Genomic DNA, 14157 nt, shown 5'->3' with positions numbered 1-14157 from the left:
CTGCTTTCTAGAGCCCGCGAGCCACAACTACTGAGCCCGTGTGCCACAGCAACTGAGCCCGCATGCTGCAACTGCTGAAGCCTGTGCGCCTAGGGTCCATGTTTTGCAATAAGAGAAGACACTGCATTGAGAAGCCCGCGCATGCAACAAAGAGTAGCCCCTGCTCGCCGCAACTAGAGAAAGCCCATGTGCAGCAACGAAGACCCAATGCAGCCAAAAAATAAATTTATTTTTTAAAAATTATATTAAAAGGATATTAGCTATAATCTAATTCAGTAGTTGACTGTATCAGGATCATTTGAGAAATAATGCAACATCTCTGGTAGTAGGGCTTGGGAATCTATATTTTAAACTTGTTTTAATGGAAGATTTCAAGTATATGCTAAGATAGAAAAACCTGTATAATGAATCCACAGGTACCCATTACCCAACTTCAATAATTTATCAGCTCTTGGGAATCTTGTTTCATCTATGTCTTTACGCACTTTCCCCATCCTTGATCATTATGAAGCAGATTCTAGATATCATTTTATCTATAAAAATTTCATTATCAGTCTCTAAAGATAAGGACTTAAACTATAACCACAAAATCATTATCACACCTAAAAATATTTTTCTATAAAACATTTAATCATTACAACAAATCAGAAGGTATTTCAAGAGGGAATTCCCTGGTGATCTAGTGGTTAGGATGCTGTGCTCTCATAGCCCAGGGCCTGGGTTCAGTCCCTGGTTGGGGAACTAAAATCCCACAAGCCACATGGCCAAAAAAAAAAAAAAGTATATCAAGAAAAAAGTGAATTAAAAATAATGATTTCACACCTCCCATGCTACAACTACTGTTGTTTTTTTATGCTTACAATTACTTTGCTATGTATGTGTATGATCTCTAAATATATCTACAACAAATAAATAGGTTTACAAGTGAGACTGTTCCATTCTTATGGTTTTGTAACTTGACTTTTTTTTTTTTGTGGTACGCGGGCCTCTCACTGTTGTGGCCTCTCCCGTTGTGGAGCACAGGCTCCGCGGCCATGGCTCACGGGCCCAGCCGCTCCGCGGCATGTGGGATCTTCCCAGACCGGGGCACGAACCTGTGTCCCCTGCATCAGCAGGCGGACTCTCAACCACTGCGCCACCAGGGAAGGCCTGTAACTTGACTTTTTCACTTAATTTAATACAAATATCTTTTCAGATATTTCAGATTAAATATCCAGCTAAAACATAAATTTTAGTAATATCTTAAAAATCAGCAATAATTTTTAATATCATAAAATATTCAGTGTTCACACTCCTCTAATTGTGTCTTTTTTTTAACAATTTGTTTAAATCAGCAATTTGTTGCCATGTTTAATAAATCTCTTAATCTGTAGGTTTCTAATCTCTCCTTTTTGCAGTTTGTTTATTGATGTTACTAGGCTGTTTTCCTGCAGTTTCCTGCAGTCTCTAAATTTTGCTGATTGCATCTCTATGGTATTGTTGTAACATGTTACTCTGTCTCGTATTTTCTGTACATTAATAGTTAGATTTAGAGGCTTGATGAGATTCAGATTTTTGTTTTTGTTTGTTTTGGAGGCAAGAATGCTTGTTATTATAGGTATTATAGTCTTCCATCTGGAGGCACATATATCTGGTCATCTCCTTTTTTGTGTGGTATTAACCATAGGTGATCGTTAACTAGAGAATCTGTGTTTTACATTAAGCTTTCTATGTTTATTATGTAGCAGCTAGTCTGAGAACAGCATTTGGCAACAACCAGTGATCTAGTCTAACTCCATCAAAGGGAAATAGGATCTGATTGAGAGGGAAGTAATATAATCAAGATAATATACCATAAGAGGTGCAGAACTAGGATTCTAACTTAAACCCTGTGCTTTTTCCCCTCTACCTCACAAGGAGGCCACCCTGGGCCTCTTCACAACTCCAGTTACTGTTCTACTTCCAACTCCAGGATAGGAATCAGTAAGTTGACACCTGCTTTGGAAGGTTTCTGACTCTTGGCCCATTCTGTCCCTCAGTCCTTTCTCTACCTTATAGGATAGACCTACAATGGCAGATGTGTGGGTAGAAAGGGTAGGAGATGAAGGAAGGGCCATCAAGAAGAGGGGGCTTCCCTGGTGGTGCAGTGGTTAAGAATCCGCCTGCCAGGGCTTCCCTGGTGGCGCAGTGGTTGGGAGTCTGCCTGCCGATGCAGGGGATGTGGGTTCGTGCCCCGGTCCGGGAGGTTCCCACGTGCCTCGGAGTGACTGGGCCCGTGAGCCGTGGCCGCTGGGCCTGTGCGTCCGGAGCCTGTGCTCCGCGGCGGGAGAGGCCACAGCAGTGGGAGGCCCGCGTACCGCAAAAAAAAAAAAAAAGAATCCGCCTGCCAATGCAGGGGACATGGGTTCAGGCCCTGGTCCGGGAAGATCCCTCATGCCGTGGAGCCACTAAGCCTGTGCTCCACAGCTACTGAGTCTGCGCTCTAGAGCCCACAGGCCACAACTACTGAGTCCGTGTGCCGCAACTACTGGAGCCCACGCACCTAGAGCCCACGCACCTAGAGCTCCACAACAAGAGAAGCCACCGCAGTGAGAAGCCCGCACACCGCAACGAAGAGTAGCCCCCACTCGCCACAACTAGAGAAAACCCGTGCACAGAAAGGAAGACCCAATGCAGCCAAAAATAAATAAATTGAAAAAAAAAAAGTTTACCTACAAACTGGTTGCAGGTGAAAGGTAGGGCTCTACTTTTCACCCTCTACTACCACCACCACCACCATCTCTCTCTCTCTCTCTCTCTCTCTCTCTCTCTCTCTCTCTCCTCTCAAAGGAAACAGCAGGAGCAGAAAAGAAGAACTTTGACTAAAAGACTTGATTCTAAAACACGGACTGTGGTATAAATAGTACCCTTAGTTTTGAACAGTGTACATGCAACCTGTACCACCATACATGGTAGCCTTGATCACTGATCTGATTTTTCAGGCCATATAATATCTAGTGGGATAAAAAAATTAAGAATTTCATTTGTAGAAATTATGCAAGATCGGGCTTCCCTGGTGGCGCAGTGGTTGAGAGTCCGCCTGCTGATGCAGGGGACACAGGTTCGTGCCCCGGCCCGGGAAGATCCCACATGCTGCAGAGCAGCTGGGCCCGTGCGCTGAGCCTGCATGTCCGGAGCCTGTGCTCCGCAACGGGAGAGGAGAGGCCACAACAGTGAGAGGCCCGCACAGCAAAAAAAAAAAAAGAAGAAATTATGCAAGATCGTTTAACAGCTTTTGTTATTCAAACAAGTATTTTGGAGACCAAATCTTCATGGTGAAGTAAAAAGTTGGATCCATGTTGTTTTCTTTCAAGAAAGAAATTAAAATCCTTGTTAACTTTTATAATCCCCAAAACTCTTTCAAACCATGGTTGTCACATTTTCAAAACTCTCAAAGTTATACCTACCTACCATATCCATGTTTAAAAGCTGTTATGTACATTTAACATGTTAGACTGTTTAAACTTTTTTTTCTGTGAATGAAAAGCAAAGAGGAAGTGAGACATCTTTCCTGGTGAATGCTGAGTGTTTCTGAATTTTGTTAACTGACTGAATCTGTCTCTATCATGCTGTTGAAAGCACTTTCTCAAGGTCACCAGTGACCTCCAGTTACCAAGTTCAGTGATTTACTGATTCTTCATGCATTCTAACCTCTCTGAAGTATCTGGTCCTTCTTCAGTCATCAGAGGATGCTGTCTTGTTCCTCATTTGCTATAACACACCTTATGATCCCAGTTCTTCTCCTACCCCTTTGACAGCACCTTAGATTCCCTTGAGACTGTGTCTTCGTGTCCCTTAAGCCCTGGCATTCAGCCTCTTGAAAAGGACTTTTAACCTGAGGTATGGTCAAGAGTTTGGACTGGCTCAGAGGTGAGCTCTGGAGGCAAGAAGATGGATAAAATAATTAATCCAGTTTCCTTTGTTTACTTGACCAAGTAGACCTGGGTTTTCTGCTGCTGAAATTAAATAATAATGATTTTTCCCTCAAAGAATTGCACAGATTAAAAAATTAAGTTATTAGATAGAATTTTCTGAATTTTCAGCTTTTCTCTCATAAATTTTTTATACTTTTGGTATGCTCAATAGCCTACCTATAATGAGCATAAGCAAATAAAACAAGTGAACAAGTTCACAAGTATTCTTATCATGTACTGCAAAATGGACCTTAGCTCAAATCATCTGAACTGGTGTGAGGGTCACTGTCCTAGTCCGTAGGCCTGGCCCTGTACGATACCCTTGATGCGGGCTGCACCTTTCAGTCCAGTCTCACGCTCCTGTAGTCAAGCTCCAGTGTCAACAGCCTGGCCTCAAAATTCCTTCTCACCCAACTGGAAACTAGAGTTCACATAGAGGAGAGAGACCAGAATGGGAATGGGCTTTAGACAACACCGTGAGGAACCATTGAGGAAGCCTCTGAAAAAGAGGACTCGGTGCAAGCCACGTGAAAGACATCTTCAAACCTGTGTGCAAGAGAAATTAGCCTGCTCCAAATACAGAAGGCCAACCTAAGACCAGTGGGCAGAAGTTCTAATAGAGCTATTAAAAAATGAAGTGCAAACTAATAGAACATTGTAGATCAGGTATACTCCAATAAAAGTTAATTTAAAAACCTATACATTGGTCAAAATCTTCCTAGAGATGACACAATTTAGTTTCATGATGGTGAACCTAAATTTTCCTAAGACCTGCCTATAATTAGGCCTGATAAAGAGTGTTATTGATTAAAACATATAATACAGGAAAAATAAAAAAATGAAGTGCATGGGAGAAGAGGAATGGCCTGTGTGAGGCTGCAGAGAAGAAGAGGGCCTGGTGTCTGTAGAAAATGGTAGCAGTTTTTCTTCCCAGAGAGGAAGGTGTACGTCAGAGGATCATGTGTATAGTGTCACATAGGACTCAAGTTCCAACAGAGGAACTATAGGTTCTAGTTCACTGGAAGGGAGAACAAACAGAGGAAAGAAGACATGCCAGTGCAATGGGAGCAATTTCCCAACTTAAAATTTGCCCCAAGAGAGATAACCAACAACTTCTTGGTAAAGAGAGTAGAGGCTAATATATAACAATTGCAAATGTTTGAAGAAATTCCAGGATTGCTTTCTGCTTTTAACCTACTTTTCAACTTTGACTTCTGGAGCATCTTTCCAAATATATCTCTTTAGTCATCAGAGGCATTTCTCCCTTTCAGGCGGAAGGCCACAAGCTATACAAGGACCTGAAGAACTTCCTCAGTGCAGTCAAAGGTGGGTATCAGGGAGCACAGGGGGATCCAGAGGGCGTTTATGCAGCTACTAAGAGGTCTGGGGGATGGGAAAGAAACAACAACCGTACTCAGGCTTTTCGTCACTTGCCTGTGCCTGACTCCTGGATCTTTGTGGGCCGAGGAAGAGTAACTTTTCCTATCCCAGCCCCATCCAGCTTCTCTGACTGATAACCCAAACCTTCTGAGTTTGTCCTTTTGGATTGGAGCCACTGACTTGTCTGTCACCCATATGATTATACCAAACTACTTGATGGTAGGATTGAGTTCTCTCCTTTCAGTGATGCATGAAAGTTCAAAGAGAGTGTCAGAAACCCTGCAGGAGATCTACAGCAGCAAGTGGGATGGTCATGAGGAGCTGAAGGCCATCGTAGCGGTAAGAGTATTCTAGGCTTTACAGCTCTTCAACACTCACTCTACCCTCATCTCAACCTCACCCCAGCTTCTCTGTCCAAGCAAATAGGAAAACAAAGAGCCAGTTCACACTGTTCATTTGTATAGCTGTGATCACAGGTGGTAGGAAAAAGCTGTAACAGGAAAATATTAAATGAAGTTAAAAACAAGTTTTCTGTAGTCTGTGGATTCCTGTTTTTTACCCTCTTCCTCTCTTTAAAAACTTAGGGGGCTTCCCTGGTGGCGCAGTGGTTGAGAGTCTGCCTGCCGATACAGGGGACACGGGTTCGTGCCCCAGTCCAGGAAGATCCCACGTGCCGCGGAGCGGCTAGGCCCGTGAGCCATGGCCGCTGAGCCTGCGCGTCCGGAGCCTGTGCTCCGCAATGGGAGAGGCCACAACAGTGAGAGGCCCGCGTACCGCAAAAAAAAAAAAAAAAAAAAAAAAAAAACTTAGTTAGTTTTACCCACACAAAACCAATGGGTTGTTTTTGAAAACCAATTTCATGCGGTTATTTGCTCCCAAACTTCCCTATCCTTCAAGCTCTAGAGTCCAAGACTCTCGACCATCGGTTCCTGTTCTTAATCCCTTGAATGCATGTCCAGTCTCTTATACGGCAGTTCCTTGGGGAAGGGCTGTTTCTTCGTCTGACTCTTCCCCAGAATCCAAAATGATATTCTAAAAATATCAGTGCTCCAAAAAGGAAGTTTGTTGCAGGAAGAATTTGGGTATTTCCCTGGAATGCAGTTGCTGTTGAGAAGTGGAGCCCTCACCTCTCCCCTCTTCCTCTATCCCACAGAATAATGATCTCCTTTGGGAAGACTATGAAGAGAAACTAGCTGACCAGGCTTTGAGGACTATGGAAAACTATGTAGCCCAATTCAGCGAGATTAAGGTAATCGATTTACAGGATCAAGGATGGGTTATGGGTGGCCCATATAAGTTAGAAAACATGTTGGGTTAAAAGTATAAGCAGAGTTAGAGCCCATGGTTAGGAATGAAGTTGGATAGGTTAGGAAAAATATTGAAAGTTGAGGGTTAGACAAGAGGTTGGGGAGGAGGGTTAGAGGTAGTGTGAAGGTTACATTTAGACTTAGATTTCAGTGAACTAGATTTGGGCTGGCTTTGAATTAGATCCAGGTCAGGGCATCCCATTTTGTTGTGAGAAACAGTTGGTGGGACTATAGACGTTTATTGTAGAGAAGAGGGAACTTGGAGGAGTTATAATAATTATTTTCAAATACTTGAAAGTCTATTAGATAAAAGAGGAATTCAACCTGTTCTAAACTGTTCCAGAAAGTAGAATTAGAATTCATTAATTCATTCAACTCATATTTATTAAACGTCTACTCTGTTGGGCACTGTGCTGGTTTTGGATTAATATAGGAAGAAATTAAAGGAAGCCTCACTTAAATTTCTCATAGCTAAAGCTTTCCAAAAAAGAAATGAAATATACTGTGAGATAGTGAGTTCTGTATTCTCTGTTCAAGAAGAAGTCGAACTACTTCTTATCTTGGATATTGTAGAGAAGCTTTGTGTATTGAATAGGAAGTTGGATTAGATAATCACCAAGATCCTTTCAAATTCTGTGGTTGAGAGAACAAGACAAAGCCATTAACATTGTTTGCCTCTCCCTGGTATAATTTGTAGTTGGGATGAGATTGAGTAAACGTTCTCTCAGTGCTCATAATAATTTACTATTTGTATTATGCTTTAGGCTTTTCAAAGCCCTTTATATTCAGCATTTGATCTTTAAAATAACACTGTAGGGCAGATGAGGCTACTGAGGCTCCAGAAGAGGTGTGCCTTGCCCTAGGTGACAAGGCTAATAAATGGCAGCATTGGGAGTAAAACCCAAAACTCCTGACTTTCAATTTAGTAGGATTCTCAAGGCCATTTCTTCCGGATGCTGAACCAGTTTCTAGTGGGTCCACAGGATATATTAAAATTCAGTGCAGGCTTCCAGGTGCTCTGGAGAATTGCCCTCTACTCTCTCTCCCCCTGAGAATTCCCATTCTTTCCAGATAATGAGGGAGATCCCTTTGGCACAAAACCCTGTTAGAGAGTAAAATTTGATACTAGGACAGGAATCTGGCTTCTCTGTTTGATACTCTGTTACCCACATCCTGGCCACCGAAAAGTGAGTATCAAGGCCCTCTCTCTTGACTCTGGGTTAGGAAAGAATTGCCAAACGGGGCCGGAAACTCGTGGACTATGACAGTGCCCGACACCACCTGGAGGCAGTACAGAATGCCAAGAAGAAAGATGAGGCCAAGACTGCGAAGGTAAAGAAGAGCCTGGTAAAAACTCCCTGCCCTCCCTCTCCCCATAATGGTGGCAAGTGGCTGGGCCAAGCTGGGTTTAGGAAACGATAAATTCAGCCTCCGGTGTCCTGAAGGAAATCCTGTCTCCTCTGACACTGATGCTCTAAGGATGGGCAGAGACTTGAGGCTGGGGAGGACATAGGTCTGGGGAAGGGGAGGCATGGTTCCAAGTAAGCCCCGTCCCTGAAAACATGCAGAGAATAAGGGAAGCAGCCTCTAGCTTTGGGTTCAGGAATGAGGGGAATTGTCCTGTCTCTTTTACCACCTAGGCAGAGGAAGAGTTCAACAAAGCCCAGGTTGTATTTGAAGATCTGAACCAGGAACTACTAGAGGAGCTGCCTGTTCTTTATAATAGGTAATGATTGAGATTCAGGAAAGGGCTGGGCCCTCGGGCCAGTGGAGTCCCAGGCCACCTGGCAGCCCAAACGTGTCCTCATGAAAAGAGCCCTGGTCTAAGAGTGGGATGTAGCCTCAGCCCTGCTCGTAACTTGCTGTGTGATATTAGGCAAGCCACCTTTCTCTCTCGACCCTGGTTTCTTTGTCTGCAATACAGAGATAACCATCCCTGCCCTACCAGCTTTTCCGGGTTTAAAGATAAGATGCTTCTTGGATAGGAGAGATCTTGGCAAGTAAAGTGCTGTCATCATGCATACTAGGAGTATCTGGTTTTCTGCTCAAGCGTGTATTGTTTTAAACAAGTTTGGTTAGTGAACATCCGGATTCATGTAGAAGATACACCATGGCATGAGTATTTCCATTAATGTAGATGTCTCTGCTTCACAGTAGGTAAAAATGTTTTAGATGTAAATTTTCCACATTGGAAGAGGAATCTGAACAGAAGCTCTATTTGTATCCTATTTCCTTTTCATTGTACAAGATATGCTTTAAGGGACTTCCTGGTGGCGCAGTGGTTAAGAATCCGCCTGCCGATGCAGGGTAGACGGATTCAAGCCCTGGTCCGGGAAGATCCCACATGCCGTGGAGCAGCTAAGCCCGTGTGCCACAACTACTGAGCCTGCGCTCTAGAGCCTGCGAGCCACAGCTACTGAGCCCGTGTGCCACAACTACTGAAGCCCACGTGCCCTACAGCCTGTGCTCCACAACAAGAGAAACCACCGCAATGAGAAGCCCGCGCACCGCAAAGAAGAGTAGCTCCTGCTCGCCGCAACTAGAGAAAGCCCACGCACAGCAACGAGGACCCAACGCAGCCAAAAAAAAAAAAAAAGAAAGAAAAAAGATATGCTTTAAAGCAATTGTAGTCAGAGTATTTTATATTGTCACTTTATATTAGTCTATGAATGAGGGAGCCTTTTTAATGACTACATGTATTCTAAAACATTAATTATGTGATTCCTAATTTAAACAGGATTGAAATTTAATAGTTTCTTTAAATGTAAACTTCCCCAATTCATTTACGGTAGAATTCCATTAATGTACATACAGCTTCATAGAAGTCCAAGTATTGTATACTGAGAAAGAATACTTACTATAATAATTATAATTGTATGGCCTTATATTTATACGGCACTTTAAAAATTCTTCAAAGCACTCTCATATCTACTTCAGAACCTAAAGAGCCTGAATCAGATAACTTCTTTCATAGAGATCTGTTGTACTTTGGTGTCAGCCTAGGCTGGTCGTGTCTCCTCTGGCCTTCCCACTCCTGAGAGTCAGTTGTACCCCTGGCCTGGCTCTGATGGATCCAGATCCCAGAACGTCCTGAGCCTAGGCCATGGGGTGCTTTTCTGTGCGGAGCCGGCGGTGGCTTTGGCTTACGCTCCTACCTTGTACTTCAAAGACTTCCTTTACCAACACTTACCTTTACGTGTTTGTTGTTTTGCCTCTTGATAGTCGTATTGGCTGTTATGTGACCATCTTCCAAAACATTTCCAACTTGAGAGACGTCTTCTACAGGGAAATGAGCAAGGTGAGAAACATCCGGCCAATTTAGACATCTAGGAGGGTTTTTCTAATAAATATGAAGGTCGCTCTAATTTATATAACCTCATTAGATATCCATATGGGCATCACAAATTTTTACTTCTTTCTCATGATGAAATAATAGCACTTGATGGACTGTGTTGAACGTATTAAAGCACATCTTTAACTTAAAAAGGATGAATTGTATATTTTAAATGTGAATTATATCTCAATAAAGATGTTTAAAAATACATAGTATAAAAAGCTGAAAGGTCCTATAAGGAGAAATTGATAAATCTTCATAGGAGATTTTAGCAAAGGGAAACCAAATTACTGACAACCTAACAGAGTGAGGTAAGAGCTAGAAACCTAAATGATCAATAATTATATGGGAAAACCCCCACAAATATAAATAACAAAAAACGCAGAATGAAGTGGTGATAGTGGACGTTCTTGTCTTGTTTCCAGTTTCAGGGGAAATTTTTCAGTGTTTCATTTCTAGGTATGATGTTTGCTTTAGGATGTTTGTAAATACCCTTCATAAGTTAACAGAAATTCTTCCCTATTTCTAGTGTACTGAGTTTTTGTTTGTTTTGAATACACTGAAGAAAATGGAAAAAAAAAACCCACATGTTTATATAATGTCAGAGGGCCCTCTCCATCTCCATTAACAACTGAATAATGGCGTCCAAATGGGCTTTAGATGCATAAAAGAGATTAGACTTATGGAAGGAACAGCTGAAGTGGGGAACCAAGTTAAATCTCCATCTTCTGTTGCTGGGGAGCAGAGAGGGCAGTGTTTAGGCACAGGTCAGTTTCTCAGGTAGTTCGTCTTGAATAGGGCCAATCCTATTCAATGACGGGCAGCCACAGAACATGACCTCACAGGGTCACTTCTAGTCCTGCGATTCCAAGACTCTTTGCTGTTAAAATATTAATTATATTCACATCCACATCCACACACGTTCCTCTCCACAGTTTCTTTGGCTAAATTATGATTTGCCTAGTTAATATTACAATGAGTTTTCATTCCCTGGATCACCTGAGAGATGCTAGAACCTCAAATCAACATCAAATACCAGGGACCCCAGCCTTGAGAGAGCTGCCAGTCTGATGGAAGAGGCAGAACTTTAGACATAGTAAAGGAAGAAGGGGTAGTGGGACAGGACCCTGGACACTAGTGCAAAAGGGATAAGGAATTTTATCAAGGGTAGGAAGGTTTTATTTTGGGGAGAGAAGGGATATGCCAGTCTCAGGTTCCCACGTGGCTAGCATCTCCTTCTCTCTTGCTTACTCCAGCTGAACCACAATCTGTACGAGGTGATGAGCAAACTGGAGAAGCAACATTCCGACAAAGTCTTTGTGGTGAAGGGACTCTCAAGGTGAGCCACTTCTGACACTCATTTCTGCTTGGTTTGTCCTGTGTGTGAACACATTCAACACTCTCACCTCCAATCCCAAATCCTGACCTTTCCTTTCTGTTCATGTACATAATATTGTTTTTTGTTGGTGCTACACCCCTATATAAAGTATTTTTACGAAATATTTTAGTGGTAACTAAACGTATAAAGAATAATGCAACAAAGAGTCATATACCCACCACCAAATTTAAGAAATCAACTATTGGGACTTCCCTGGCGGTCCAGTGGTTAAGACTCTGCACTCCCAATGCAGGGGGCATGGGTTCGATCCCTGGTCGGGGAACTAAGATCCTGTATGCCGCGTGGTGCAGCCAAAAGAAAAGAAATCAACTATTATATATATATAATTAAATCTCCCAGTGTCCCTTCCCCACTCACTTTCTCTTCCTGTCCCCCACCAAGTGTAACCACTATCTTAAATTTAGTATTTATTATTACCATGCATGTCTTTTTACTTTTATTATATACATATATATGCACACATAGAAAATATTATTTTGCATGGTTTAAAAATTTATTTAAATAGAATTATACTGTATGTGTTCTTTTGCAACTACTTTTGTTTTCTTAGTATTGTTTGTGAGATAACTTATCCTTGTTGCTACATGTTGCCAGCTCTGATCTTTCCTTTTCATAATTGTTATGGATGCTATTGTATGACTAGTTCACAGTTTATTTCTCTGAACTGCTAGTGGACATTTGGGTTGTCTTATAGTTTTATGCTGTTACAAATAATGCAGTGAACGCGTTTCACATTTCTCCTTGTGAATATTATCAAGAGTTTCTTTAGGATGCATACTGGGAATCGAATTGCTGAGTCATAGGGTCTGTGCATTTGGGTTTCTTCAGCCTTACTAGATATTACCATTGCCAGATTGCTCTCCAGAGTGATTGTTCCAATTTACAACTCACCGGAAGTGAATAAAAGCCCTCATTGCTCCATATTCTTGCTACATGCGACATTGTCAGACTTCTTAATTTTTCTAAGGTAATGGGTATGAAATGGAATTTTTGCAGTTTTAATTACGTCTCCACAATGGCTGGTTAGCTTGAACATCTTTTCGTATTAGTGGCCTTTTCAGGTTCCTTTTGTGTGACTTTCATGTTTATCCTTTCTTCACATTTTTCATTTGGATTGTTTACCCTTTTTAAAAAACTGATTTACATGAGATGGGGTTTTTTGTATATTCTGGATATTAATCCTTTAATGATATATACTGCAAATATCTTTTCTTCTTTTTTTTTTTAATATTTATTTCAGCTGCTGCGGGTCTTAGTTGCGGCATGTGGGATCTTCATTGCAGCATGAGGGCTCTTAGTTGCGGCATGCGGGCTCTTAGTTGCTGCATGGGGACTTCTTAGTTGTGGCATGCATGTGGGATCTAATTCCCCAACCAGGGATCGAACCCGGGTCCCCTGCACTGGGAGCGTGGAGTCCTACCCACTGGACCACCAGGGAAATCCCGCAAATATCTTTTCTTAACCTGTTATGGCTTGCTTTTCTGTGTGTGTGTATGTGGTGTGTCTGTTGCCTTCATGCATTCTTTATGCAGGTAAATGTAAGCAATTCACTGGTCCCTCAGAATGTGATCATTTTCTTATTCTGATGCCTTTGTTTAAGAAGTTTTATTAAGTTCCTTCTATACACAAGGTTTTATGCTGAGAGTTAGGTATCTGAGGACATAGGTGACTTGTCTTTCTCCTGAAGTGATTTACAAAAGTTGGAAGGGGGACTTCCCTGGTGGCGCAGTGGTTAAGAATCCGCCTGCCAATGCAGGGGACACGGGTTCGATCCCGGGTCCAGGAACTTCCCACGTGCTATGGAGCAACTAAGCCTGCGAGCCACAACTACTGAAGCCCATGTGCTGCAACTACTGAAGCCCGTGCGCCTAGAGCCCATGCTCTGCAGCAAGAGAAGCCACCGCATTGAGAAGTCCATGCACGACAATGAAGAGTGGCCCCCACTTGCCGCAGCTAGAGAAAGCCTGTGCTCAGCAACAAAGACCCAATGCAGCCAAAAATAAATAAATAAATTTATTTAAAAAAAAAAGTTGGAAGGACACAAAATGTGCCTAAGGAAACAAGGAACAATATAAGATTGCACATACTAAGGGCCTGAGGAAACCAGTAGGAATTCAAAGAGTTAAGTAATTGCAGTGTGCAGATAGATGGTCAGGGAAGGCTTTGAGGAGGTGGTGAAACTGAGCTTGAGATTTGCAGGAAGAATGGGAGTCTCAGTTTGTTGTTTCTATTCCTCATTTAGCAGTTAGTTACAGACTGTTAAAAAGAATCACTAACAGGCCAATATAGACTTCCCTTTTACTCCAAAAACTCTTTTTCTCCTCTTCCCTGCATTGAAAACCAGAGTTCTCTCTAAGTGTCCATTCATCTGAAACTTACCATCATTTACACCAAGATGTCCCAGAACCTTTTAGGGAAATCTGGTTTTTTCTTGCTATATCCTGGGCCTTCTAAACCTGCTGAGCCATAGAATGCTAGTTCTAGAAAGAACCTTATATCACTTAGCTTATCTTATGTCAGAAACTCCCACAGGGTTGGAACTAAGTTTTTCTCTTTCTCTTCCTATCACCGTCTCCCATTCTTGAACCCAGGACACAGCACATAGTTGGTACATGTCAAGGAAATATTTGTGAGTTGCTTAGTCAGTTAGTGGATGGTACGTGGGAGGCCCTTGAGGAGGTGAGTAGGAGTCAAGCTGATGTTGCTGTAGAAGCACTCAGCACAGTATCCAGCATACCCGATAAATGTTATAGTCAGTTTTCATTGTTCGTGGTAGTTTTTTTTTTTTTTTTTTTTTTTTTTTTT

At 42.2% G+C, this 14157-nt stretch overlaps 1 protein-coding gene across 3 annotated transcripts in view; it reads left to right on the top strand.

Annotated features, from left to right (window-relative positions):
* BIN2 (bridging integrator 2) overlaps positions 1-14157 on the top strand; it is a 32188-nt gene that overhangs the window by 11035 nt on the left and 6996 nt on the right. For 2 of the 3 annotated variants that reach the window (XM_029204391.1, XM_029204390.1), the window contains exons 3-9: positions 5204-5258; positions 5557-5651; positions 6466-6561; positions 7844-7951; positions 8260-8345; positions 9842-9917; positions 11210-11292. In XM_029204391.1, coding sequence (XP_029060224.1) covers positions 5204-5258; positions 5557-5651; positions 6466-6561; positions 7844-7951; positions 8260-8345; positions 9842-9917; positions 11210-11292 — 599 coding nt within the window. Of the gene's footprint in view, positions 1-1366; positions 1963-5203; positions 5259-5556; positions 5652-6465; positions 6562-7843; positions 7952-8259; positions 8346-9841; positions 9918-11209; positions 11293-14157 lie in introns of those variants that run through there. The other variant, XM_029204392.1, reaches the window with a different exon arrangement.

Source organism: Monodon monoceros, unplaced genomic scaffold (genome assembly GCF_005190385.1).
Source record: "Monodon monoceros isolate NGI ecotype Baffin Bay Population unplaced genomic scaffold, NGI_Narwhal_1 Super_Scaffold_6, whole genome shotgun sequence".
Lineage (NCBI taxonomy): Eukaryota > Metazoa > Chordata > Mammalia > Artiodactyla > Monodontidae > Monodon > Monodon monoceros.
Note: the sequence above shows the minus strand (reverse complement) of the source record. Positions and strands in the feature narration are given on the sequence as shown.